Consider the following 27188-nt stretch of genomic DNA (forward strand, 5'->3'; position numbering starts at 1 on the left):
GCTGATTATACCCTAACCCCAGCAGGAATGGACCATGAAGGCCCCAGGTGCCATCCTCTTCCCTTACGTCATGCATAGTAACCATTGTGCAACGCAGTGGAACTTGGGAAACTGTCCTAAACCTTTTGGCGGAGTTGTGCTGGGTAATTGCACAGGCAAAGCAAACTGTGCTTTACAGGACAGAACCTTCCTTTGAAAACGAATATGAAATTGCTTCCAAGGAGCGATCTTTCACTCAGAGGAATGATAAGGTCTTCACATTCCCTTCAGTCCTCAAGACCAACTAGTATGGACATTCACAAGCGTTATCTGTTTCTTTCTTGAATATTATCCATCCCCACGTCTATTCTTACTACCCCGGATCATCACAGGTTGTTCAGGCTCAAAAGATAAGGCTGGATCTCCAGGTTGCAGAGGGAAAAGGATTCAGTATGAGGGGTTAAAAGACCTTAATTTGAGTAATGACATGTGGCCGACCTGGGCTCACCTAGACAAAACTCTAATTCCTTTCGAACCATAAAATATACGTTACTTTTATGTCTTAGGTGAGCTATAAAAAAACTTCTGTGTTTTGTACATATATCAAGCCATTTTTGTGTGTTATGGGGTACGCTGCAAAAGCAAGGTGTGATCCTACTATGTATGGCATTTTACCCCCCATTTTACAGTAGAGAATGTAACTGAAGAAGAAAATGAGTGGATGGCAAAGGAACTCCAATAGAAAAAAAAATAGATATGTTGCAGCAGAAGGATTTGCTTTGAAATGCTGAATTAAAGTATTTATTTAAAAAAAATAAATGAAGTTTGTGAAATGTTCAAGGAGAGTAAAACTTCAAGATGATGAAGGAAGTGACACAGGGGATTGGCTGAGTAATCAGAACGCCCAGCAAACGTCACCCGTGACTTACTGACATCATCTGCCCCCTGTCTTGGACCAGGCTAAGGTTATATGGGCAAAGCAAGCTCGGTCACTTTAACCCAGTTCCGGCCGTTTTTCCTTCCTCTGCCTCAGGAAGGAGAGCGTGAGTATTACATGAAATGGGAGATAGAAGCCACTCTGCAGGTAGAGATGGACACACTGAGAGCTCATCCTGTGTGTTCCCTATAAGCAGAACGAACACCGAGGCGTTTACCTTCGAATGCAGAGTGCTGGACAGGGAAAGTGATTCGGTCCTAGAGATGTTACAGTCTGGTTCGGTGTTCGCATCAAAAGAATCCAGTTCATCTCCGCCGGGGAGCCCAGTTCTGGGGGAACTCTGAGAGCCGACAGCATAGCAGATGGGGGGCTCAGAACGCCCTTCCTCTTCACTGTCGGCAACGAGGGCATCCAGGCTAGAACTAAAGCATGAGATAAAGCACTCGGTGAGCAGACAGACAGACAGACACTGGTTTTTACTTTTCAACACTCAGCTTCTCTCACTGGTGTGAGACACCACGAGTGGTCATGTAACTTGTCACTGATACCTCTGATTAGGGGTGGTCAGGGGTGGCCATGGGTGGTCGTGGGTGGCCATGGGTGGTCATAGGTGGTCATGGGTAGCTGTGGGTGGTCATGGGTGGCCATGGGTGGTCATAGGTGGTCATGGGTAGCTGTGGGTGGTCGTGGGTGGCCATGGCTGGTCATAGGTGGTCATGGGTAGCCGTGGGTGGTCATGGGTGGTCATGGGTGGTCATAGGTGGTCATGGGTAGCCGTGGGTGGTCATGGGTGGTCATGGGTAGCCGTGGGTGGTCGTGGTTGGCCATGGGTGGCCATGGGTGGTCATAGGTGGTCATAGGTAGCCGTGGGTGGTTGTGGGTGGCCGTGGGTGGCCGTGGATGGTTGTGGGTGGTGATGGCCACATTAACATGAGATATATTTTTTCTTTTTTTTTTTTTCAGAGCTGGGGACCGAACTCAGGGCCTTGTGCTTGCTAAGCAAGCGCTCTACCACTGAGCTAAATCCTCAACCCCATGAGATATATTTTTATAGTATTTTTTTTGTCTGTTTCAGTGGTAGAAGATGGGGTTTTCATCCAGTGCAATACTGGACAATCATCTTAGTAGGACTGCAAACAACAGAAGATGAAATTTTTGAATGAACCAGTTTGGTTTTTCTTTTTCAAAACAGGCTATTTTCCTAGAATATTGATTATATATAAATTAAATGACTCCCAGACAGAGTTCTTACTCCATGCTTATAATTTAAACTTTAGATCAGTTTCAAACCCTGAGTTAATCCCTGAGCACAGAAAGGTACTTGGGAACCCGTTAGTAGCTGCAGGCCACTGTCAGCACCATTCAGGGTTCCAAGATGGCTCCTCTTCCAAGAACTCATTGAAATCTTTTAGGTCAAGAGATCTGGAAGCATGAATCTACTCCACTTTTGTTGACACCCAAAATGCTTCAGAGCCAGTTAGAGTCTTTTTTTTTTTAAATGAAAAACGAAGCTTTGTATAAATAAAATATTCCTGACAAATGTTACTGGTTTGGAGTCATAGCAAAGTATAGCCATTTCAATGTTCAGCGTGGTTTCCTAACACATGAACAGTCTCAGAGTGGACGAACAGGGACATCAAAGCTTGCTGCCTGTGTTTCCAGCTTATGTCCTCTGCACTGGTGAACTGGACTCTGTCAGTGCACAGTAACATCCCCCTGCAGATACACCGCCTCCCGGTTACAGCACAAGTTTCCCATCACTGTGCACACTCCCTGGATGCTCCAATATCACATGACTTTTGGCACTAGAAAACAGTCACGACTCTTCCCCATCTAAGTCACATTAGACTGTGACTTCTCTTTGCTGAGCTGTTAACCAAAGACTCTGGAAGCCTAGATGGTGCTCTTTAAGACTTCCTGTAGACCTTACAGTCATAGCCCATTAATGGGATGTAAGGCAGATTCATTAGGCCGTGATCAGAATTTTCCTTTATAATAACATACAGTGTAAGATACGTTCCGTAGGTCACTGTATAAAGCTTACTTTCTTAACCTGTGGATTATCATGAAACAGAAAAATGTTTGAGGTGTGGGAGTTTTAAAATCAAGCAAACGGTTGTTTCCCATCAGCTAAGCTTTTGTTATTTTAAAACTTTAAAATAGGATTGCTTTTTCTGCTTGATTTCTCAAAAGGAGCTATGGACTTTAATAATCACCACATCCTGTATATAGAATTGTCGGGTTTTTCAGAAAGTTAACTTTTATGGCAAACAGCCATAGAAAGAAGAGACTCTGGGATAAATAAGACACACAGTGTGAATGTTCTGTCACAAGAATTCCAGCCACGTGGCAACGCCTCTGTGACAGGAGTTGCTCTGATAGTGTACCACTGAGGGCAGACTAGGAATGACTGACACCTTTCACCTCCCCTCAGCTGCAGCTGCCACAGGACATGACTTGGCCTCCGCCAAACTCCCATGGTGGGAAACAGAGTAATCCAAAAGCACCCAGCTACACAGCTGAAACTAAGGCATCGGCCGGCATCCTGGCTGATGATGCAAAATGTACAGTGCGTTGTTTTTCCTGCTACCACGGATACGCTGTGTTCCCAGTTTGAAAGGATCCACAGGGAAAAAAAGAACTGCGAAAACGAGTAACCCATCCACGGGCTGCTTGTACCAGGGTAGAGTTTAATCATAATTTATCATTGTCTCCTTAGGGAAAGTAAGTTAGCTGTGGCCAAGGCGCTGTTACCCGAAGACGCCCAGGGCTTTGTAGGGTTTCAGACTGATTTGGATGCTATGGTAAACACACGCTTCCCAAAGTTGTTAGCGTGGCTGAGATTTTGCTTTCTGCTTCCTGCTCATCTTTTCTACAAACCTGAACCTCCTTTGTGGGCAGAGGTAGGGTTCTGGGACTTGTCCTGCTAGGCTGGGAAAAAAAGTCCTCTGTAGCATTTAGATATAGGATAGGCAGAGAGCTGTGGCATCTGGATTTGAGTGTGTGGCCCCATCAAACATGGCTGTAGCCCTCAGGATTTGTCCTGGGGGATTTGTCCTAGTCAGCCTTGTCCCTGTACCTTCTACACATGTGACTGTGTGACACCTAAATTTCTCTTTCATCAGAAGTTCCTGGTCTCCTGTGCTATTTCTCACTCGGTACATTTCCCTGTGTGCTTATGGTTATCAGGTTAGATCGTCCCATGGTAGCAGCCACGGACGGGACGGAGCTGTAGTCAGCTCAAGGCTAAAGAGGAGTATCTGAAGCCACCAGCCTAGCTCCCTTCTACTCCTGCCACCATTCCTGCAGCTCTCAAGATGGAGAGAGGACATGGGGGGGTGGAGAATGGGGGGTGTGGGGGTGGAGAATGGGAGGTATGGGGGTATGGGGGGTATGGGGGGAGCTAGCCTGTGGAAGCAGACTTCAGAGGTGTTCTCAGCAGAGCAGCTTCTCCTTTCTCTGAGTAACGGCATGCACGGGTGTTGGCAGGCAGGTGAACAGGTGAACATTTGATATTACTTCGAAGTCCAGGCTGAGCTTGCAATCTTCCTACTTCTGCCCCCTGAGTGTTGACTTAGTTTTTCTGATATTCTAAAAAGGAAAAACTCTATGTCTGTAGCAAGAGAGTGTTTAAAATCCCCAGAACAGGAGCACGGAAATATGAATTTGAAGTTCTGGGAATATTTTTGTAAGGAGAACAGAATAACCACTTGTGCCTTTTCTGCCTTATATATGACCCAATTGTCTCTTTGAACAATCAACTTCTCAAGATCTGAGGGGCACTGAGCACACCCAAAAGATTCTGCCAGAATGAATTAAGTCGCGCACGGTTTAATCTATTTTGCAGAACTGCGTGGAGTCTGGCCTACCCTGTCGGATTCTTATCTGAGCACATATGAGCTCCCAAAAACCTATATCACAATTGAAAATGGCCACTCCCTGGCCTCTATAAAATTCTAAGATGAACTACAAACATAAAGGCTTTAGGACTTATGATCAAAATAATCTTTAATAGCATTACTTGGCACTTAAAAAAAAGCTCGGTTTGTAGATTCACATAAAACCCGGTCCAATGGGTGGTGCCTGGTGCTGCCCCCCCCTCCCCCGTCTCCTCTTCTTGATCAACTACAGCTCCATTGAGCATCCTCGTCGGCCTGCATCTTCGTTTCTAAGCATCTACATGCACATGCAATGTGCGTGTGCTATGTTCACTTCATGACTTCACATGTGAGATCACATGGGATCACAGGGTTAGGACACGAGAGAAAAACATATTAATGAGCCCCAAAGGATCATGGAAACCGGCTTACTCCTTAAAGAAAATGAACACACGGACACAGCATGGATACCTACATGCAACAGTGTTTTTCTAATGTCACCTCATGTATGCCAGAAAAACAATCCTTTATAGGCTCAACCAACCAGAAACACAAATGTTCACCCAGGGTTTGGGGATTTAGCTCAGTGGTAGAGCGCTTGCCTAGGAAGCGCAAGGCCCTGGGTTCGGTCCCCAGCTCTGAAAAAAAAGAACCAAAACAAACAAACAAACAAACAAACAAACAAAACAAATGTTCACCCATCCATGGAGAACCTGTCTGACCTCCTCTCTCCCATTTCTTTTTCTCATTTGTTCTAGCTCTTAAATTTGGGGAATTTTCCCCTCCTCTCAATCTCTTCTTTCTCTTTATAGCTTATCATGCATGCAATATACTGTCTTACTTTACATTCTGTAAAATTAAGTCTGTAGCTTATGTTTTTTCAACGACATGCTTCTATTTAGTTCATTTTATTGACTGTATAGTATTCCATCCAGACAATTTAAGACTATACACAGCTAGATATCTAGTCCCCAGTTGAGTTATTTCCTACTGTTACAAACACTAACACTAGTATCTGCTGGTAAACACTGGTAAAAGTGTCAAATCATTTCCCAGTGTTGTTACACAATGCTCACACCTCTCCGTTGCCATCGTATTTGTGTCATCAAACGTGGTAATGTCAGACTTTTCTATTTCTGCCAGTCTGCTAATACTCAGCATTGTGGTCTTCCTCTATTGCATTTTTGTTGGCTTTCTTACAGGCTTTGCTTTCAAATCAATATATACAGAAAATTAAAAGGGGGCAACATTTTGATATATGCATAAAAGCATTGGGGACAGTTTTTTAAAATGAAAACTTCTCCCCAGTTTCCTCCAGAACAACAGTCTTACCTTCTTTTCTTGAGATGACTCTGCTCCTTTACAAATCCATGGAGACCAAAAGAAAGGTTCAAGTTGGAAGTGTGAGAACTGGGTGGTGACATGCAGGACTGAGAGGCTGCAGCATCCAGGGTCCTGTCACTGTCCTCACAGAGCAGGTGCCCGCAGGGACTGGTGTCAGGAGGAAGGATGTGCTTACAAGCCTGAGGCCCCAGAGTGGACCTCATGGACTCCGGGCTAGTATGGGTGGAGAGTCCCTCTATGTTTATATAGTTGATGTCCAAATCGCCAACCTGGGCATTAGAAGAGAACATTTTTGTCAAGCAAATGCAGCAAATGAGACTCTAAGAGTAGGTAGGGCTAAGGTGATACCTCATGTTAGCATTCTGTCTAAGCTCTGCCCCACGGTTACCTGGCAATAGCCAGGTGTGCTCCAACCCACAGTTACCCGGCAACAGCCAGGTGTGCCTGACTCACTATAAAAGGGGCTGCTTGCCCCCTCCTCACTTCTCTTGCTCTTGTCTTCCTGCTCCCTCTCTGTCCTCTCACCCCTTCCCCCTCTCTCCCCATTCCCTCCCCCCCACCCTCCCTCTCCACATGCTCTTGGCTGGCCTCTACTCCTCCCTCTCCTCCATCTCCTCCCTCTCTCCCTCTTCCTCTCCCTCTCCCTCTCCCTTCCCCTCCCCCTCCCTCTCTACCTTTCTCCTGGTGCTCAGGAGGAAGGGATGCCTCAGCATGGGCCCGTGGAGTCACGCACCCCCTTTCCCTATACCTCACCACATATCCACCAGAACATATCACCCCTCTCTTTATCTTTTTATATGCACATCGCCTCAGTTGGTGAAGTGCTGAGGACCAGCATTCTAGTCTCTAGATCCTGTGAAAGCCAAGCATGGCGGTATGTCTGTGCCCCCACAACAACAGGAGGAAAGGGACAAAGGACGTTTACAGCTTGCAGTGCCGCCCTGCCTGCCTGTTCATTATAACTGCACAGGTCCAGCATCCCTTGCTAGGTTTATTGAGGTGGGCTATCTGCATTCTCTTTTGCTTCTTTGTTTTGTGTTATTAAAGCCAACATGTCTCTCATCTAAAGTATTCATAAACAAAAATTATATCCTAACTTCATCTTTGGGTTTTTTTTTTTCAACTTCAGTGCACTTGCAGAACACTGTAAAGACAGTTCCCTCACATAAAATGGAAACATGCGCAATAATTGGGGTAAATCGGAGTAGGATTGATAATCTGCCCAGTGAGGAAACAAAGACTCAAAAGGTCAACTGAAATTATGGAGACAATATAGTAAAATAAAAAAATCTCTTTAAGAGCAGACCATGACCAAAGCAATTATCTGCGTGTTAAGAACTATAAAGCAGAAATGTATATAAGAAATACTCAAGTTAATAATTAAAAAAAAAAGAACTATAAAGCACTGAGGAAAGAATTTTAAAAAAGATACAGAAATGCAAAGATAGCCTTGGGATTGCAGGTTGAAAGAGTTGGTGTTCTCTACCTCCAAATTTGCCCTGTGGCTTGTACACACGGGGACTCACACACATATACCACACACACACACACACATACACACTCACACACTCACACCTCATACACACATATAACACACACACTCATACTCTCACACTTACACACATACATGCACATGCACACTCACACACACACATATAACACGCACATATAGCACACACACTCACACACATATAACACGCACATACACACACACTCATACACTCACACACATATAACACACATGTAACACACATACATATAACATACACATACACACATATAACACACACATATAACACACACACTCACACACACTCTCACACACATATAACACACTCACACACTTGCACACTCAAATACACATACATGCACATGCACACACACATACTCACACACATATAACACACGCACTTACACACACACATACACACATGCACATAACACACGCACGTAACACACACATACACACACTTACACACTCACACACATATAACACATACACATACACACACACTCACACACATATAACACACACGCACACACACAGATCACTGTTTTCTCTCTCCCTCTCCCTCCCCCCTCAGTTTTTAAACATACAAAGGTCCTAAGCAGACCTTTTGTTAAAGAAGATTCCCTAATAGCCACCAGGCACATAAAACATGCCTACTAACACCAGTCGTCATAGAAATACAAATCAAAACCACAGTGAAGTATCACATTAAAGCTGTCACCAAGTCACCAAAAGGCAGCAGAAGAGATGTAATGAGGTGGTTAGAGAAGGGAGCTCTGGCAGGCTGCTGACGGAGGACGTAAATTAGCACGGCCATCAGTGACAACGCCAGAGAGAGTTCTCAAAAAAACCTCAAAATGTAAGAACCATACAGCATAGCAACCCTACTTCTGGGTCTACGTCCAAGGGAAATACAGTCACTGGCCTTAGGAACTGTCTCTACTATCATGTGTGCAAAGTGTTGTTCACGGTTTCACAGTGTACATTTCAGAGTCTCAACCCATCACCTTATATAGTTCAGTGCATTTCAGTAACTATCCCTCAAAAGAACTAGAGAATAAACCTTATATATGGTCACGAATATAATCAATCTTACATGCAAATATCCAGTAAGTGTGGCTAACTTAGCACACAGTCTAACCATCCCAAACCCTGAAGGGCTCAGCCCATACTTCAGCCTGATTTCTGTAGCCACAGCTCACATTCAGAGGCCTTATGCCAAGATGGCCACAGCAATTGGTATCAGTTCTGATACGGTGGTTTCCCCATCATTTTAAATCCACCTCAGCGTCTGCCACTGTACCATGAATTCAGTGTCACATTGCTGGTGACACTGGAACAGAAGAGTGGGACAGCCAGCTACAGGCTAAAACAGAGATCTACTAGACAAGAAAAATGGTAAAATGCCTTAATGAGCAGTTACTGTGTGCATGCGCACAGAGTCTATGACGTGACTGTGTGGAGACTATGTTCAAGGGATCAGACAAAAGCAGGATTTTCATATCAAAGTTAGCCAAGAAAATCCCTTAAGATTCTGCCAAGTTAGAATGTGAAAAAAAGTCACATTAATATTTTTAATTTTATAAATACAAAAAGCTTCAAGATGGCTGGGTTGAAGACTGAAGCAAAACTGAGTTAAGCTGGTGCACCTAAGCTCTCTGCTCTGAGCTCGAGCCCACAAGGCTCCGCTGGAGGAGTGGAGAGAGCTTCCAGCTTCCTCATGACCAGACACTGTTCTGTCTGCACATCAGTTATATGATCCCAACACACATCAGCTGACATGCTATAAGGATTAAAGATACTTTATGTGACCACATCAGATGGAGTGGGACCAGGTGTCTACCTGTTCATTACTGTCTGGTAGATTTAAATACATATTCATACACACACACACACACACACACACACACACACACACACCACACACCACACAAACATACACACACACACCACACACACACACCACACACACACATACACACACACCACACACACACACCACACACACACACATACACACACCACACACATACACACACACCACACACACACACATACACACACACCACACACACACATACACACACACCACACACACACATATACACACACACACCACACACACACCACACACACACATACACACACACCACACGCACACATACACACACACCACACACACACCACACACACACACATACACACACACCACACGCACACATACACACACACATACACACACACACCACACACACACACCACACACACACACCACACACACACACACACACACACACACACACACACACACACACCACAGGCACACACACACAGAGGAAGGGAAGAAGGGAGGGAGAGGGAGGGAGGAAAGGAAGGAGAGAGAGAGAGAGAGAGAAAGAGAGAGAGAGAGAGAGAGAGAGAGAGAGAGAGAGGGAGAGAGAGGGAGGAGAGAGAAGAGAGAGCTTATTGAAAGGCCACGTGAGTGATATTGGTAGCCCCACCATCATTTCCTGGTTGGTTTCAGCAAAGAGCTTTCTCATCCCCTCCCCCATACCTCTACCCCTTCTGCCCAACTATACTCTAGGTCCTTCCCTTCCAGGGCTTCCCTTTCATTCTGGGAAGTGGTCCAAATACCCTGGTCGCCTTAGCCTGCTGTACCTGATCAATCACCATACAGTTAGCGTAGACTTCGTCACCCCCATTCGGCACGTCAGAGAGCTGGCCTGCAGCAAGGGACGCTGGGGCGTGCTTGGACTTTTTGAGGCCATCAAAGGAGTGATCTAGAAGAAATGAACAATGAGCGGGACTGAGAAACCATGAAGTGTGAGGAATTCATCTTACAGCCAGGTTTTACCTTCTTAGCCAGACAAACGACCCCCTCCCCTGCAAAGGGCACTCTTCACATGGCGCTTTCTGTCTTCGTACCTTAAGATACATGGCTCTCGAACCTTCTCTTCTACACCTCAACCTTCTCGGTCATCTAGAACTTAAATAGTTCTAGACAGTGGGAAAAAATTAGAACAACTTTTTTTTTCAGATAAATGTGAAATAAATCTTAATCTATGACTTAAAAAATAGTTCCAGACAGGTAGATATCAGTCCACTGAAAGCATAGAGTCTAACCCTTCATAAGAGACCCTTAAATTCTCACACACTGAACCCAACTTTTTCCTTTACTAACAACATGGAAACATCAGTCAGTATCACACTTCTCAAGTATGCGACGGGTTCGGACTGGAGGAGTGACTAACGATCCAGAGGTAGCAGAGTCCAGCAGTGGTGGCCCTGGGATCACCCGCAAGCCCTCGAAGGTGACTCTCCATCATTTTGAATTGCAGAGATGGCTTTTCTAGCTTCCACGGTCTCAGCCGCTCAGAGCGGGGCCCCGGAGAGTTGAGATGCTACTGTATTTGCGGAGAGCATAAGGTTGAAGGCAATAAAACCCATGCAGGCAGAGCCTGCCTTCCTTCCTGTGCCGGGCTTGTTGATTCAATCTCCAGACACCCACGTGGAGTCAGTCTCCCCATCTGTAAAAGCAGGCTCATAGCACTCGTTCCCTTGTGTGCTGAATCAAATGAGTCTGCATACGTACGGCAGCTGACAGTAAGTGCTCCGTTAACACGATATGTCACTGTTATTAATGTGTGCTGTCATCATTAGGAGCCTTAATCATGATCAATATGAGGTACACGGATGATAACACTAACCACAGTGTTGTTTCTGTAAGTGACTTTAATGGGGCAGAGGCATGGTGCCTCCACAGGCAGTGTTGGTTGCCTAGCAAGTTTTCTTGAACGGATACAAAGGGGAAAGAACAGAGCTGGCCGTGGTGGGGCCTTCCGTCAAACCCAGCAGGGAGGCAGACGCAGGCGGATCTCTGAGTTTGAGGCCAACCTGGTCTACATAGCAAGCTCTAGGCCAACTAGGCTACACAAGAAGACCCTGTCTTAGAAACAAAATAGGAGACAGTACTGCCCCCAAGGCCATTAGAATTGGCATGTGTCCCTATGCCTGTCTTAGCTCTGCCATAGGGTAAAATCTAACTGTGACACATGACTCATGGCTACTCACTGTATTGATAGTTTTTCATAGAAAGTTCTCGAGGACAAAAAGATGTAAAGATGTATGAATTGAATGGACCAAATGGTCCTGGCTTCCGATTACAAATCTAGGTCGACCCCCCCCCCCGAAGAACACTAAAATGGGGTTTTACTGAGCTTCTTGAGAGATTGTATAAAATAAAGAGAAGTGTTTTCATATTCCACAACGGGTTAGTTTACACATTTATTTAGTGATCTAGCAATGTGATACAGGCAAATCCCACAGGCCCTTTTCAAGTATGACCTTCCTGATAAATGGCTATGCACAGTGCACAGAAGAGGCTCCGATGGTTATAAATCAAGGATACAATGAAACACAATGTTCTGTGCGAAGCCAGAAAACTCGTGCTCGTTTGTCATTCCGGAGAATGTTTGAAAGCCATCAAGAATAACACAGCATGACCTTGTGGCACTCGGTCAATCCATCCGGGCTGTTCTACTGTGTTCTGTTTTTACAGACGTGAAGCACCTGGCATTTCTGCCACCGAACTCAGAGACCATTCATCTCCCTCCCTCCCAATGGCTGCCATAGTAAAGACTCCATAACGGAACGAACCTAAGAACTGGCAAGAGGTGAATAGATTTTTATTTTAAAGATACAGAAGCAAGTGAAAACTCGTTCTAAACTATGGGCCCTCGATGAAGGTATCACTCCATCACCTCAGCTTCCTTTTGAGCTTTTATTTCGGTGTGCATGTGTGCAGACTCAATGGAAGTGCCTGAGGGTAGGGCACGGAAAGGACATTGAATCCCCTGAGGCTGGAGTTGCAGGTGGCCGTGAGCCTCCTGATGACCCATCCTCTTAAAGGGCAAGTGTTCTTTAACAGGCATCTCTCCTAAGAGCCTCGTTCTTAATGACCAAGAACACTGAGCTGAGAACACTGTGCTTTTCCTCCAGGGATGAACGGGCTCAGAAGTCATTGCTGTTCTCTAGCACTCGGGTGGAATGTATTGGGTCCATTATAAACCTGGGTCCTTCCCGCCATGTCAGGGTCTAAATGGTGACTGTGTCCACATCACAAAATAAACTGCCAGGTGGCTGAGTATGGATAGAGTCTAATTTGTGTTCTGAATTAGTGATTTGATTAGGGCTTAGAAAATGATATGGTTGAGTTACAAAGGCAGGCGATAACGAGACCCCTTAAATATCCAAAGCTCAAAAAAAATCAAATTTTTCCTTAAACGTTTGGATCACATACACATTTTGTGGCCAATCTAACTCAAACTCCTGTATAATCTTTAAGCCCCTGTCTTAAGGTCAGCCTTCAGACATTTGTCACAGTGTCGATGGCTGCACTGTCCTTATGTCTCCCATGAGAGTCACAACTCATGAAATAGAAGCCCCAGGCCGAACAGGCAATTTCCAAAAACACCGAGCTGGAGCTGAGACTTCCAAAGAAGAAACCGTGAGTCCCGAGAATAGTAGCCACAGCTGACACTAGACCGAAACTTCCCAAACCTTTGTCATTTCTCTCACGAATTCACATTTCTCTATAGCTGTGGTTCTCAACCTGTGGGTTATGGCACCTTTGGGGAAAGGGGTTAAACGACCCCTTCACAGGGGTCCCCTGTCAGATATCCTGCATAGCAGATGTCCACATTAAGATTCATAACAGTAGCAAAACCACGGCTATGAAGTAGCAATGAAAAGTATTGTATGGTTGGGGGTCACCCCAACATGAGGAGCTGTATTAAAGGGTCGCAGGCTGAGGAAGGGTTAGAACCGTAGTGACACATCTTCAGGGCTATTTTCTAGCATCCCCGTAAGATTCTCATACTTTTCCCCGTGCCATGATGTTCTTTTGAAAGATATACTTTATCCCCAGTAAAACAGAAAGCCAGGCTGCCCTGACCAAAGTAGAGATGAACGGAAAAGCTTTCTTTCCCCTCAGAATTGAAGCAGTACAATAAATTCCAAGCGTGGTTACCTATGCAAGCTAAGAGAGCCTGAGAGGCGCACCTCTCTGTCAAATGCATGGAGATTCCAAGGGACCCAAGAGGCTCCAAAGAAGTGACTCGTGCAACTAAACTTTACTTCCTACCAACGGGCGGATCAGTGGAGCCTGATCTGATGGCAGGGGAGATACTCGGTCAGTACATCACCTGCTTCATGAACATTAGGATCAGATTTCGATTCCCAGGTCGGGAAGGAAAAAAAAAAATCTGTGCACGGTGACACATGCCTAGGGAGGTGAACACAATCCTAGAGTTTGCTAATCATCCAGACAAGCCACTTACTGAGTCCCACGCCAAGGAGAGACCTTGCCTAAGTAACTAACTACACTTGGGATGTACTGCTTCAATTCTGAGGAGGACAGCACTTGAGGAAGGACACTGAGGCTGGACTCTGGCTTCTACAGCATGAACACATATGCACACACATGAACATATGTACACACTCACACACACACAAACACAATACACACACACACACAGCAACACACAGAGCAGCTTGTAAAAGAAATGCCTAATTATTACAGTTGACTGTGAAGTGTCTTCCATGAGCCCATGTACCTGGGCACTCAGTTCCCACCTGAAATATTGTTCTGGGAGACCGTGGGGCCTTGCTGGCAGATACTGACAGGCAGTGAAAGATGTTCCCATGTGACAAGTCACGGCTACAAACTCCCATCCACTAACCTCCCCTACCAATCTTCCCTCCCAAAAATTTCCCACCAAACCTCCCTCCCTTAAACCACTTCTGTCAGACTGCTTGCCGCAGACGAGGAAAAGCACAAACCTCAGCTGAGAGTGAAACTAGGCAGGCATGGCTCAGTGTGAGTGGCTTGGTGTGACCTAGCATGAAACTGGCCACCTCCAAGACCCCGTCATCACACTGTCACCGTCACCCCAAGGATGACCTGCTATGACAAAGTCTCTCTGGGTTTGGGTTTTGATATTGATGTGTAGTTTTGGCTTTTTGGCAGGCAGGTGTCCAATGGGTAAAAGCACAGGCCTCACCTGGATCCCTCCCAGCATCCATAGAAAGCAGAAGAGAGCCGACTCCACCAAGTTTTCCTCTGATTTAAATGCACATTGATGTGTGCACGCATGCGTGTGCATGCACACACACACACACACACACGCCCCTCGTGCACACACACTAAATAAAATTTAAAAAAATTCCACTCCTAACTATAGCTTTACATGTTTAAAAACAACCCTGGAACCCCAGCACTTAGGAGGCAGAGCTCCTCAGGTAGCAGATCAGGAGTCCAAGGTCATCCTTGGCTACACCGTAAGGTTAAGGCCAACCTGGCCTACATGAAGCCCTGTCTCACAAAAAAGCAAAACAAAATCGCAACACCACCCAAGGCAGCTGGAACACACCAAACGCTGCGTGGGCTGCATTTAAAAAAAAAAACACATGTAAAAAAATGCTACTTTTATCTCTGCTCCAGTAGGATTTCTCTCACATGACTCAAGAGTGAAAACTTCCAAATCTGAGGGATTAGAGCTGCTGAGGGAACAGAACACCGATCAGTCAGATATGGCGCTTCCCCAGAACAGCGGGGGTGGCTCAGGAATGAGAAGACAGGACAAGACAGGGTGGATGTGGGCCAGCTTCTTCCTGGGGTGCCTGCAGGATCAACAGCTTCTCCGGGGATCCCCAGGCCTCCTTCAGGTATTGTCCTCACTACTGGGTGTCCTCACTCCATGGGGGAGCCTAACCCACAGACACCCATCAGTACTCCCTCGCTATACTTGATGCTCTAGCCACAGGCAATGACAAAGGAGGGGATTTTGTCCTAGGAAGAGGTACCTTTTGCAACAACAAGGTGGGGGAGGTCGGCTGAAGTATCTTGCTTCTCTGGAAGGTGCCACAAATCTGGCAGGAAGTTGGTTCACAACACAGAGCAGCCTGGAAGTCAGTAAGCTGACGTCTGATGAAATCCAGCTTGCCTTCTGGAAGGTCAGGCCTGGTAGCTAAAGGAAAGTGTGGCCTCCTTGCCTGGCTATGTAAGAGACACACACCCAGACATAAACAAACCTGTGGCCAGCTTGCTGCAAAGCTGCTGCCTCGCCTGCCCTCACCCATTCCCTGCCAAACTCTCACCACAAAAGCTAGGCAAGGCTTGTGGTCCAGAAGACTCTTGCCCAGAGTTTGACATATTAGACTCCTTCTTCCCTCCTTCCCTTCCTCCCCCTCTCCCTTCCTTCCTTCTTTCCTTCTTCTTTCTTTCCTTCCTTCCTCCTTCCTTCCTTCCTTCTTTCCTTCCTCCTTTTTTACTTCCTGCAGTGTGCTTTGTCTTAAACACTGGATATATGAGCATGGCAGGATTTACTAAGAATAATTAGCCATGGCACCCTGGGTAAGCCTAGCTTTAGAGTTCAGTGTGAAGCAGCCTATGATAACAGTGACCACTATGGTCAGCAGTGGCCCTTAAGGGACAGCTCTCATAGCATCCACTGGGACCCACAGCCTTGTTCATCCCAGTCACTCATGCCCACGCCACCTCACTGTATCTCACACCAGTTATATTTGCTTATATGTGACCATTCCCCTCCAGGAACGTAAGCCCTGTAAGGAAAGTGACATGGTATTTTTTTTAAGATTCATTCATTTATTATATATGAGTACACTGTAGCTGTCTTCAGACACACCAGAAGAGGGCATCAGATCTCTTTACAGATGGTTGTGAGCCACCATGTGGCCACCGGGAATTGAACTCAGGAACTCTGGAAGAGTAGTCGGGTGCTCTTAACCGCTGAGCCATCTCTCCAGCCCGACATGGTATGTTTTATTCACTCTGACCCCAGGGCAGAGAAGTAGGCCAGGCCATAACCAATATGTAGTCCACGATTGGGGAAATAAGGAATAATTTCACCATAAGAAAACACACTTGCACCAGGGACAAGGAAGAGAACACTCTTCCGGACTGAGATGTCGTCTCTGCCTCTGGAAGTGTCTTTGGCTGTGTCTCGGCTGTTCTTGCTCTTTCCCAGCACTTCTTTCTCCCACCCATCCCAACTCTCTTCCTGATATTTACCGACAACCTGCTAATTGAATGACCTGCTGGGCCAGCCCAGGCTTCTTCTTCCTCTCTGACCTTTGCCAACGTCCTCAAGGTGAATGAACCCACTGCCATCATCTGCCAAGTCTTTGCAGACCAACAGGCTCTCCTTCCTGAGTTCCTGCCACCACAGTCCCGTCGGGTGAGGGGTGATAATTTCACTCCTCTGGATAGAGGTGACTTTCTGGTTGGATCTGACCAGTAAGCAGAGCAAACGTGACAACACAGACCCCGTGTGCTTCCTCCACCCCTGATATCAACAGTGCGAGGACAGTATCATTTAATCCTTTTACTTAAAACATCGGGTCGTAGTGGCAGAAGGCTGTAATCCCAGAACTCAAGAGGCTTAGACAGGAAGGAGGATTGTGAGTGGAAAGCCTGTTTGAGCCACCCAATGAGATTCTGCCTCAAAAAATTAACGGAATAGATTATCAGGTATTTTCGCTCTTCTAAAGAATTAAGGGAGCATCAGGCAAACTTGCAAATGAAGGAACCGGGGAAAAGGAGGGGAAAAGCATCTAAATGAGTAAGAAGAAATAAAATATGAGATACAACAAAAGTATTGTCTTCAGTGCTCTTGTTCCCCATGACAGATACTGAACCCCACTGCTCTGACTACATACATTGAGCTTATTACAAACTGGACACTCGTGAGTCCATTCAGTCATCTGTCCCAAACAACAAGGGCAAGGACACCACGATGTCACTCAAGTCCCGTCCTCAAGATCACATGACCGATAACTGGCAGTCACCTGCAGGTCTACTCTAAGTACTCTGTTACTTGGGTCACTGAGTGTTCTGTTATGAAGCACAGAAAAATTGCACTTGACTCTGGGATATACTCTGGCAGAGACTGCTCAATTTAGAGTTCGAGGTTAAATTACAGTTAATATTCCTAACATTGGTGGACACTCCACAGAGGTTCTTGCATGAACATCTGATTTTGTGAAAGAAAAGAAAGACGGTTTAGTCGTAGTGCAATTTTCTTGTTTGTCTTTTTTTTTCCCAAAAATGTAGATATCACACCCATAGAAACTGACATATGTTAGAATGTTTCACAGAAATTATTTTAGATATTCAGCTACAGCTCCAATTTGGCATGGCCAACAGTTCTGAACTGTCTTTTGATTCTCTCTCTCTCTCTCTCTCTCTCTCTCTCTCTCTTTCTCTCTGTGTGTGTGTGTATGTGTGTGTGTCTGTGTGTGTGTAAAAGCAGTCTAGATGAATTACCTACAATCATATAATCAGTTTTTATTATTCTTAGAGAAATGAACTGTCAAAAATAATACCATTTAATTTCTTTCTCCACAAATTATTGCCTCTGGAATACAGCACACATCTGAGACAGAGCGAGCATGGTTTTACCCTTATGGTTACAATGTACAAGTAGGAGAATACGAAATTTCCATTGGCTTCGTAACCATAGATTACCCTAGACAGATGGATTATAAATGCAATTATAATCAACTTGTAACAAATACATTATAAATGCAACATCTATGGCATGTACATTAAAAAATTAAAGAAAATAGTATTTGAACAATGTCTGGAATTTTCCCAGTAAGAAGTCTCGTTAATATGCTACAGTATGACTTATTTCTAGGTATGTTTGCCTACTTCCTGGGCCCCCAACGTGTAATTTCTTCTAGCAACTTGCTGCCAGGATATGACAGTGTAAGCCTGGCTGGGAACACATCCGTAAAACAGCAGATGTATAATTTCATTTTGTTTTAAGAGCAAAACATTCAAAATACCCAGGAGGAAGAGCTACAGAGCAGAACTGAGATGCCGACAGATAGTGGCATGTCATGAGGTTTGCTTGTTTTTACTTTCAAATTTTTATGACCTACAGCTCCTAGATTTTCAAGAATAACATCTTTATATATAAAACAAGAGGAGGGGAGAAGTCCCTTTATTTTGTAATGTGTCACACTTCATACAAAACAGTAGTTTATCAGGAAGCCTCCTGTACCGATTAACGTGTGCAGAAATGTATTATCTGGAAATGTTTTCCCTACCTGTCACATATACTCTCCAGACCCACATGGGTGTTAACAAAACCATGTTTTTTTTCTAGTTAGTTATTCTATTTTCTGTTCTTTAAATTTCCACTTGACAGTTTCTTACATGTACACAACACATACAGACGACTCTCATTGTCTCATACCCCTGTATACCCCACCTTGTCCCAACAAATCCCTCCACAGGTTTGCGGCTAGCAGGGTGAGGTGGGCTGTGGATGGAGCTCAGTCAGGGAGCCTTTCTAATGTGCACGAAGCCCTGGGTTCTCTCCCAGAACTACCGTGTAAAGGGGATGGAGTACTGTGCCACAAACCCAGCGATGACCAAGAACAAACCCTATCCTTTGCCTGCTAAGTTGTCTCCTAATTTAAGGGACCTTTGCCAAGTTCTGGAAGGCAGAGAAGGCCCTTGCACCTTCGGGGTGAGCCACAAGCAGATATGAAGCTGTCTTCACAAGAAGAACCACCATTCCCAGAGAACTGTGGCCATTCTCCTCAAAGCTCCCTGGCATTAGTCTTGGCATGGAAAACCTCGCCTCAAGCTCTTCTGGGCTAGACCTGTGGCTACACAGAAAATTATCCAGATTCCAAAAAGCTCTTCATCCCAGGAATTTCCTGTGGGTTGGAGAGAAGCTGGGTCACTTGTAGATCGCAGTCTGTTTCCAGGAAGGAAAACCAGGAGACCTCTGACCTTCCAGTGTCCTCAGAACTTGCCTTGCCCACTGGGATCATACCTCACTGTCTGGTCCTGTTACCAAGAGTGGTGGCTACAGACAGGCGCTAGTGAACTCCAGAGGTGAAAGGCCTTTCTCAGACGATCAAATCCCCTTTTCCATCCCCAGTGAAATTTGGTTCTGTTAAGTCAGATCCTTTTTTTTTTAAAGATTTATTTATTTATTAAATATAAGTACACTGTAGCTGTCTTCAGACACACCAGAAAAGGGCATCAGATCTCATTACAGATGGTTGTGAACCACCATGTGGTTGCTGGGATTTGAACTCAGGACGTCTGGAAGAGCAGTCAGTGCTCCTAACCACTGAGCCATCTCTCCAGCCCGTTAAGTCAGATCTTTAGCAAAGTCCTTTTCTGCTGTTTGAAAAACCCAATGGTCACAATTATTGACTGAGAAACTACCCCTCACTCCACCCCCACCCCAATTCATCACACCTAAAAGGCATTGAAGAAAGTGGCGGGGGCGGGGGTGGGGTGGGGGGTGTTGCAGAGAGAAAAAGCCATCTCTTGAGAGCAACGATTTCCCCCAAGTCTTTCCTAGTCCTCTTTCCTAACTAGAGCAGCACCAAGTGGTCTTTTCCAAAGCACATGTTTGCACTTGAGAACAGACTCTCAGTGTGTAAGCAATTTGTTTCTGCTCTTGCTTCCACAGAGCCGTCAAGTAGGTGCTGTGTTGGTCTGGACTCTGGTGTGATTAGTTCAGTCAGCAACCCCTTCCCTCTTGATGCCACCCTCTAAGGTCCAAAGCAAGCAAGCATAAAGGAAACATTGGCGAGCTGTGGGGGGAGCTAACACAAGACACAAGCTCCAAGAAAGAACTGAAAGACCTCAAATAGAAAGTGGGCTGGTTTTTCCAAAACCACTACAAGTAACTCAAAAAACATAAACAAGTGGATAAGGAAGATGTCCTCCCATGTCATTATTACAGGAACTCGGTGAATATTTCAGACTGTTCATATGGAAAGACACTGGCACACAGGCGTGTTCAAGGAAAATGAAAAATGAACTTGTTCCTTTCTAATGCTGCAAGGAACTTCAGCTCCCCAGGACTTGTCTCCAGAGAAATATGTGCTTTCATTCCCGAAGTACCATCAAATTTACTGAAATCTACCATAGGCAGGGCACTACATTAACACAGTAGAGAATGATCTATAAATTAAATATTAGAAATATGGGGTTGGGGATTTAGCTCAGTGGTAGAGTGCTTGCCTAGCAAGTGCAAGACCCTGGGTTCAGTTTCCAGCTCCGGAAAAAAAAAAAAAGAAAGAAAGAAAAGAAATACAAAGTCATTTGTTTTTAAGTGCCTTCAGTAAGAACATTTTGAATGAATGAGTGGGAGAATGAATGAATGAACGAGTGGGAGAATGAATGAGTGAACGAGTGGGAGAATGAATGAATGAACGAGTGGGAGAATGAATGAACGAGTGGGAGAATGAATGAATGAATGAATGAATGAACGAATGGGAGAATGAATGAGTGGGAGAATGAATGAACAAGTGGGAGAATGAATGAAGGAACATGTGGAGAATGAATGAAGGAACGAGTGGAAGAATGAATGAAGGAACATGTGGGAATGAATGAAGGAACGAGTGGGAGAATGAATGAAGGAACGAGTGGGAGAATGAATGAATGAACGAGTGGGAGAATGAATGAATGAACAAATGGGAGAATGAATGAATGAATGAATGAATGAGTGGGAGAATGAATGAAGGAACAAGTGGGAGAATGAATGAAGGAACATGTGGGGAATGAATGGAATGATGAAAGCTAAGTACTGCCTGGCACTGCTCAAACCCTTTTATGTTTCTTCCGGGTGAGAAACTCTCCTGAATTCCTACTTCATTATCATGAGGAAACTCTGGACAGATTAGCATGAAAGAGAGCTGGATATGGGATTTATCCAAGATCAGGGCTGTCTACTTCAGGATAAGGGAGATTATAGGCACAAACAAGTGGTTTCTCTTCCTGGGGCAAGCAGTGTGAAACAGGTTGGGGCCGCTCTGAGAATGGTTGGGCTTTTCTCATTGCATCCAGATCATGTGAATCATGAGGAAATGAGGTATACACACAAGGTCAGACAGCAGTGCCAGGCTCTTTTCCCAGGCTGTTCTCCATTGCCTACATGTGACGATGACACTCAGTGGTCTTAAACACCTCGGTGAGAAGCCATCAGGCTGGGCTCTGTGTATATGTCTGGCCATCCTTCCACCACAGTGCAAAAGAAGACATATGGTAGAAGTTTCTGGAGAGGGCATCTGGGACAGCATCCAGGGGCAGAGACCACCAAGGTTCTATCATATGAGAGGCAAGGGAAAGCCAAATCGGAATAAAGAACAGAGAAGGCTATCAGAAGAACCCATGCCAAGCAGAGAGGCAGCTGAGAGAGAACTCTGAGGGGTACAAGGAAGACCTGGGGAAAAGGTTCATGAGCTACATTTGAAGGAGAAGTCAAGACAGAGGTTTCTAGTTTGTGAGAAGAGACGTTCACTTGAACTTGCTGGGAGACCCTTGGCATAACTCAGAACTGAATGAATTTATTAGCCAAAGCTTGAGAAGTAGGGGCGTGAGTAACTATGGGAGCCTCGGAGACAAGTGCACAACATGGAGCCCCACAGGCAGGGCCTTACCATTTACTTGCTACTCTTTGTGTTCCTTCTGACCACAGACTAGCTTTGTATAAGGCCATGGCTTTGCCACCAATCCTTCTAGAGATACCACTGGAGAGAAAGTCATTTCCCTCCAAATTCCAGTTTGAGAAAAACCAAAAGGGTTCTGACTAGCCGTGTCCGGATAATGTGCCCACCATGACCCTGTGGAAGGAACACTGTTGGTCTCATCTGTGTGAGATCCTCGTTTCAGTGTCCCCAGGAAGGCGCTCTCTCATGTGCAAGCACCGTGGCCAGAGTAGGAGAGCTGCCCACTCAACTATGTGAGTGCTGTTCGGCCAAGGGAAAGCTGCCAAGCAGACAGATAACCATGCAGGCCAGGGAAACAGGGTTACACAACATTTCCATGTCCTCATGAATCAGCGGTCCACACGACTGGGCTCTTTTCCATCACTTTGTTCTGCTGAGTGTATGTCTGACTCTGCACATTCGTTCTGAGTCTTCCCTGCTCAGACCTCATTGGTTCACCAGGCTCCTGATAGGCATCATCATGACACCATCCACCTTACCTTCCTACAGCTTTTCGAGTTTTGTTTTGTTTTGCTTTGTTTTGTTTTGAGTGCTGGGAATTAAATAAGCACATGTCTTACATATGCTGGGCAGGCACTCTACCAGCGAACTACATTCCCATCCAGGATGCCTTCTCTTCACCATGAAATTCAACTGTTAAGTCTTAGCGGTTTTTCCCTTGGGAGCTGGGGAGAAGTCTCCTAAACACGCAGACAGTAAATTGTAATACTGTCTTCTTTGCCCCTACAGAGATGGGAGTGGGGAATCACTTTCAAAACATTGACTAAGTATTTGTTCAACTGAGGGGAGTAAGAGGCTCTGTTAGCTCTGTTGTTTGCCTCGGGCCTGTGTTACACCCCCTATTCTTGTGACACAGAGACACGAGCCTCTGGGCAGAGTCTGGCACTGAACCTGCTCTCTGTGAAATTAAGCAGGAACCTCTCCAAGAGCAAAGACAAGCTGGTGAGTTATGTCAACTTGGAGAAAGGTTTCTCTTTTTGAGGCTGTCTGAAGTGACCTATTCACTCAGGCATTCTCTTGTAAATTTCTAGATTAAACCCAAACACACACCAGTACCTGTGTACACACACATACACACACACACACACACACACACACACACACACACACACACTCACCTATTCCATGAAACTTCATGAGAAGGAAGAAAGAAATGAATAAGCTCATTTAGTAATAACTTTTAAAGGGAAACTAATTAAACCTCTGAAACGTCATCATATTTCTAAGTGCATATGAAGGGTGACTTTTCAGATCAGATACCTGTCCTTCGAAGATTAAATGAGCTCACTTCCAAAACCAAACCAAAGAAGCATGGTGTCACATGCCTACAGTACTACTCTGGAGAGGCTGAAACAGGAGGTTCATTTGAGACCCAGAGTTTGAGACCAGCCTGAGCAACACAGTGAGACCCCAGCACAGATGGGAAAACAGAATACCATTGTCCCCACTCCTGGTACACTTTATTGCTCTGCCCACACCTCTCTTGATCTCACAGAAGACAGTAGGTATCCCAGCATTCTCAATCTGTAGTGTTTTGAATTTGGGTGGCCTCCACAGACTAATATCTGAATACTTAGGAGTGGCATTGGAAGGTGTGGCTTCGTTGGCGTGGGTGTGGCCTCACTGGAGTGGGTGTGGGCTCATTGGAGTGGGTGTGGCCTTGTTAAAGGAAATGTATCACAGGGGGTGGGGCTTTGAGGTTTCAAATGGCCAAGCGTCTCTCTCTCCCTGCTGCCTGCCGATCTGGATGTAGACCTCTCAGTCACATCTCCAGCGTCACACCTGCCTGCATGCCACCACGCTTCCTGCCATGACGATAATGAGCTCAACCTCTGAATCTTTAATACTCCCCCAATTAAATGTTTTCCTTTATAAGAGTCACCCATGGTCATGGCACTTCTTCATAGCAATAGAAACCCTAGCTAAGACAAACCCTTTTAAGGTTCCAATTTTCCTATTTCCTGGGCCCTGTCCACTAGTTCCCAGGCTCAAAGTGTGAGTGTGCGGCGCAAGAACCATGCCTGAGGTGGGGAGGTGCAATGAGACCTTTCCACCCCCGGGGCGAGTCCTTGCCATCCTCCATTCATTACCCCGGTTGAAAGGTGGCACGCTTCTGGGAAACAGAATCCTCTTACGTTCAGTGTCTGTGCTCTAGGCTTAGTTGTGCTATTCCTGGCTCCAAGGCAGAGCAAGTCCTTCCCTCCTTCTGGGCCTCAGAGTCCACAACTAATAAAGGACGGTGACATCACATCTAGCACGCAGGGAGGGTCTGCCCCTTTCTTTTTACACGGCAGCACGTGTGGGACGATCTCGCTCATGCCATTATTCCAGTCCTTCCTTTTCCTTCCTGGCATGGCTATTAGTCTCTGCATTTCCTGGAATACCTTTGGGATGTGAAATAGCTGACGCTAGGTGACTTATACATTAGAAGGATTTTTTAGCTCACAGTTCATGGGGTTTTAGGTTAAAGCAGCATAGCAAGGACTCTTGTGAGGGCTCCTTGGTTAACTTACTAACAGCAAACACAGCAGCAAGAGGTTGTTGAGGGAGAAATCCTATGTAAGCCAGGCCACCTGAAGACAGGAAAGGGCCAGTCTTGCTTTTTCATAACAATCTTCTCAAAAATGAACAAGGGTCCCAAAAGAACGACTTTAATCCCTTCTTAGGGAAGAAGCTTTTAAGACCTAATGACCTCCTCTGGGTCTTTACTTCATCAAGGTCTCTTCTTCTCAACAGTACTATGTTGGGAGTCAAACGGCCAACACATAAGCCCTTAGGTAGCACAAACCATACTCAAAAGACAGTGTTTTCTAAGCCTCAGCTTATAAAACACAGATAATCTTATTACAGAGCTATCTTATTCCCTAAGTCAAACATCCACTATAGTTTAATTAAAAAAGATATGATTGGCAAAGCATTACATAGTACTGTTTAGTTTGACTTCCAAAAATTCTAGTGCTAGCCAAGCTCTTCAGGGTTGTCAAATTTTCTCGTTTGCACTGGCTCCTTAGGAACTACAGAGGCTTTGCCCACACTGAAAAAACAAAACAAAAACAAAAAAAAAAACAAAAACGATGGTGCCTCTCACATTCTCTCTCCCTGAAGAGGGACCTGCTATGACCTGGAGAGGAGAGAATGAGAGACACCACAGGGGTGAACAAAATACATGAAGGGAAGGTGTGTGTCAACATCTCCAAGGGGCCTGATGACTTACACTAAGCACACTCTTTCAAGACTGCATGACAACGACTGGAGCCTTACATGAGATACAATCTCTGTGAGATTTTTATAATTAATCTTTGATTAATAAGCATTACATTTCTTAGTTGAATTGCCCACTGAAACCAACAAAACAAAAACCCAGGCATTCCTATATCCCCTGAAGCAGAACGGTCATGGATTCTGACCTACTCTAATCATTAACCACTGGGCTCCAAAAGCGACTTGTCCTGGAGCTGCCTACAAGATGACGGAGGACAGCTTCTGAGAATGGCCCTCCCAGGACTTGTGGCCAGCTTGGCTTTAACTACTTCCATGGCTTCCCCTTGAGATACCAGTCATTTCCAAAGAACAGTGACATGGTGTCCTTTTCTGGAGACAGGAGGAAAAGCAAGAACTAAGTTAAAATGTGGCTTGGTGGGGTTTCTTATTATTACAAAGCTTTGTCAAAACTTCACGTCACTCTGTTAGGAAGCTGGGAATGTGTATGCATCTGAATATCCATCAAAGAAACTGGAAACAGGGACAGGAGAGGGCCTCTGAGGGAAGGCAATACAAGCAAAGAGGGTGAAGAGGGGGAAGCAACAGAAGAAATTAGAAGAACATATATCTCCATAAATACAAGAGATGTTTGCTTAATAGACCATAAATTCAGAGCCCTAAGATCCTCCTTCAAGACTTCCAAGGTGTCTGAAGCTCCAGAGCCTAACTTCCCTGGTGATGAGGAGGAGGAGAGAAGAGCCAGGGAGCTGGCTCAGCTAGAAGAGTGGTCCTCGAGGACCTGCGTTCAGCCCCCAAGTAAAAGACCAAACATGCTGGCACAGGCTTGTAATCCTGGCCCAGCATTGCGGAAGCAAAGACAGGTAGATGACTGGGGCTTACCCGACAGTGAACCCAACTGAATTGTAAACCCCAGGTGTCAGGGAGACATCTTGTTTTAGAAAAGGTGGATAGCTCTTAAGGACAATGTTGGAGGTTGACTTTTGGCCTCCTGCATCGGGGGAGGGGAAGGGGGAATGGAGGGGGAGGGGGAGAGGAAGAGAGTGAGGGAGAAGGGGAGGGAGAGGGGGAGAGAGAGAGGATAAGGAGAAATTCTTACTGTTGAAGACACACTAAAAATGTCATTTTTCAGAGACCAGGAAGCACTGCTCTTCACAAAACAGCCACTGGGCTGCAAAAATCAGATTTATTGGGCCAAGTGTTGTGGCAACACTTCTTTAATCCTGGTGGCTGGGAGGCTGAGACTGGCAGATCACTGAGTTCAGGACCAGACTGGACTACATGGCAAGTCCAAGCCAGCCAGTGAGACCCTGTCTCAAAAAAAAAAGAAAAAGCCCGATTTCTTAGTTGTTGGGTTTTTGGGGGGAAGTGGTGGTTTTGCCACTAAGTGGGGGAGGGGAAGAATCCCAGCACTAACTTGTAACCACCTGTCACTCCAGAGATGCTTGTTGAACACATCTGATCATCTCTTTGCTGAATCTCTCTGAGCTCTGCTACCTTCATACGGAGGAAAGGGTGGCCAGGATGGGGTATTTCCACAGCCCTCTTGGCTCTCTAAGAGCTTCTGGGTCTGAGGAGTCTGTTCAGCTGATATTAGCAGAGGACTGGCCATTTTCTTCACAACTAGGCTACCACCAACGCTCCAAGGAAGAACGTACACTCCGTAGGCGACCGGTTCGCCATGCTGCTCCATTGACTCCATTTTGGCAAAGAGTTAATCACCTTCCTAGCCAGCTACTTGCTTTCACTTGAACCG

The 27188-nt window shown here is 45.5% G+C and overlaps 1 protein-coding gene across 6 annotated transcripts in view; it reads right to left on the reverse strand.

Moving 5' to 3' along the window:
• The window catches only part of Arhgef28 (Rho guanine nucleotide exchange factor 28), a 296466-nt gene that overhangs the window by 90174 nt on the left and 179104 nt on the right, over positions 1-27188 (reverse strand). For all 6 annotated transcript variants that reach the window (XR_010063623.1, XR_010063622.1, XM_039102531.2 and 3 more), the window contains 3 exons: positions 10307-10428; positions 6127-6407; positions 1134-1338 (listed from right to left, as the gene is read on the reverse strand). Coding sequence is in view for 4 of the 6 variants with exons in the window: in XM_039102531.2 (XP_038958459.1) it covers positions 1134-1338; positions 6127-6407; positions 10307-10428 (608 nt within the window). In the remaining 2 variants the exon portion in view is untranslated. The remainder of the gene's footprint in view (positions 1-1133; positions 1339-6126; positions 6408-10306; positions 10429-27188) is intronic.

The sequence above is a fragment of the Rattus norvegicus genome, chromosome 2 (genome assembly GCF_036323735.1).
Source record: "Rattus norvegicus strain BN/NHsdMcwi chromosome 2, GRCr8, whole genome shotgun sequence".
NCBI lineage: Eukaryota > Metazoa > Chordata > Mammalia > Rodentia > Muridae > Rattus > Rattus norvegicus.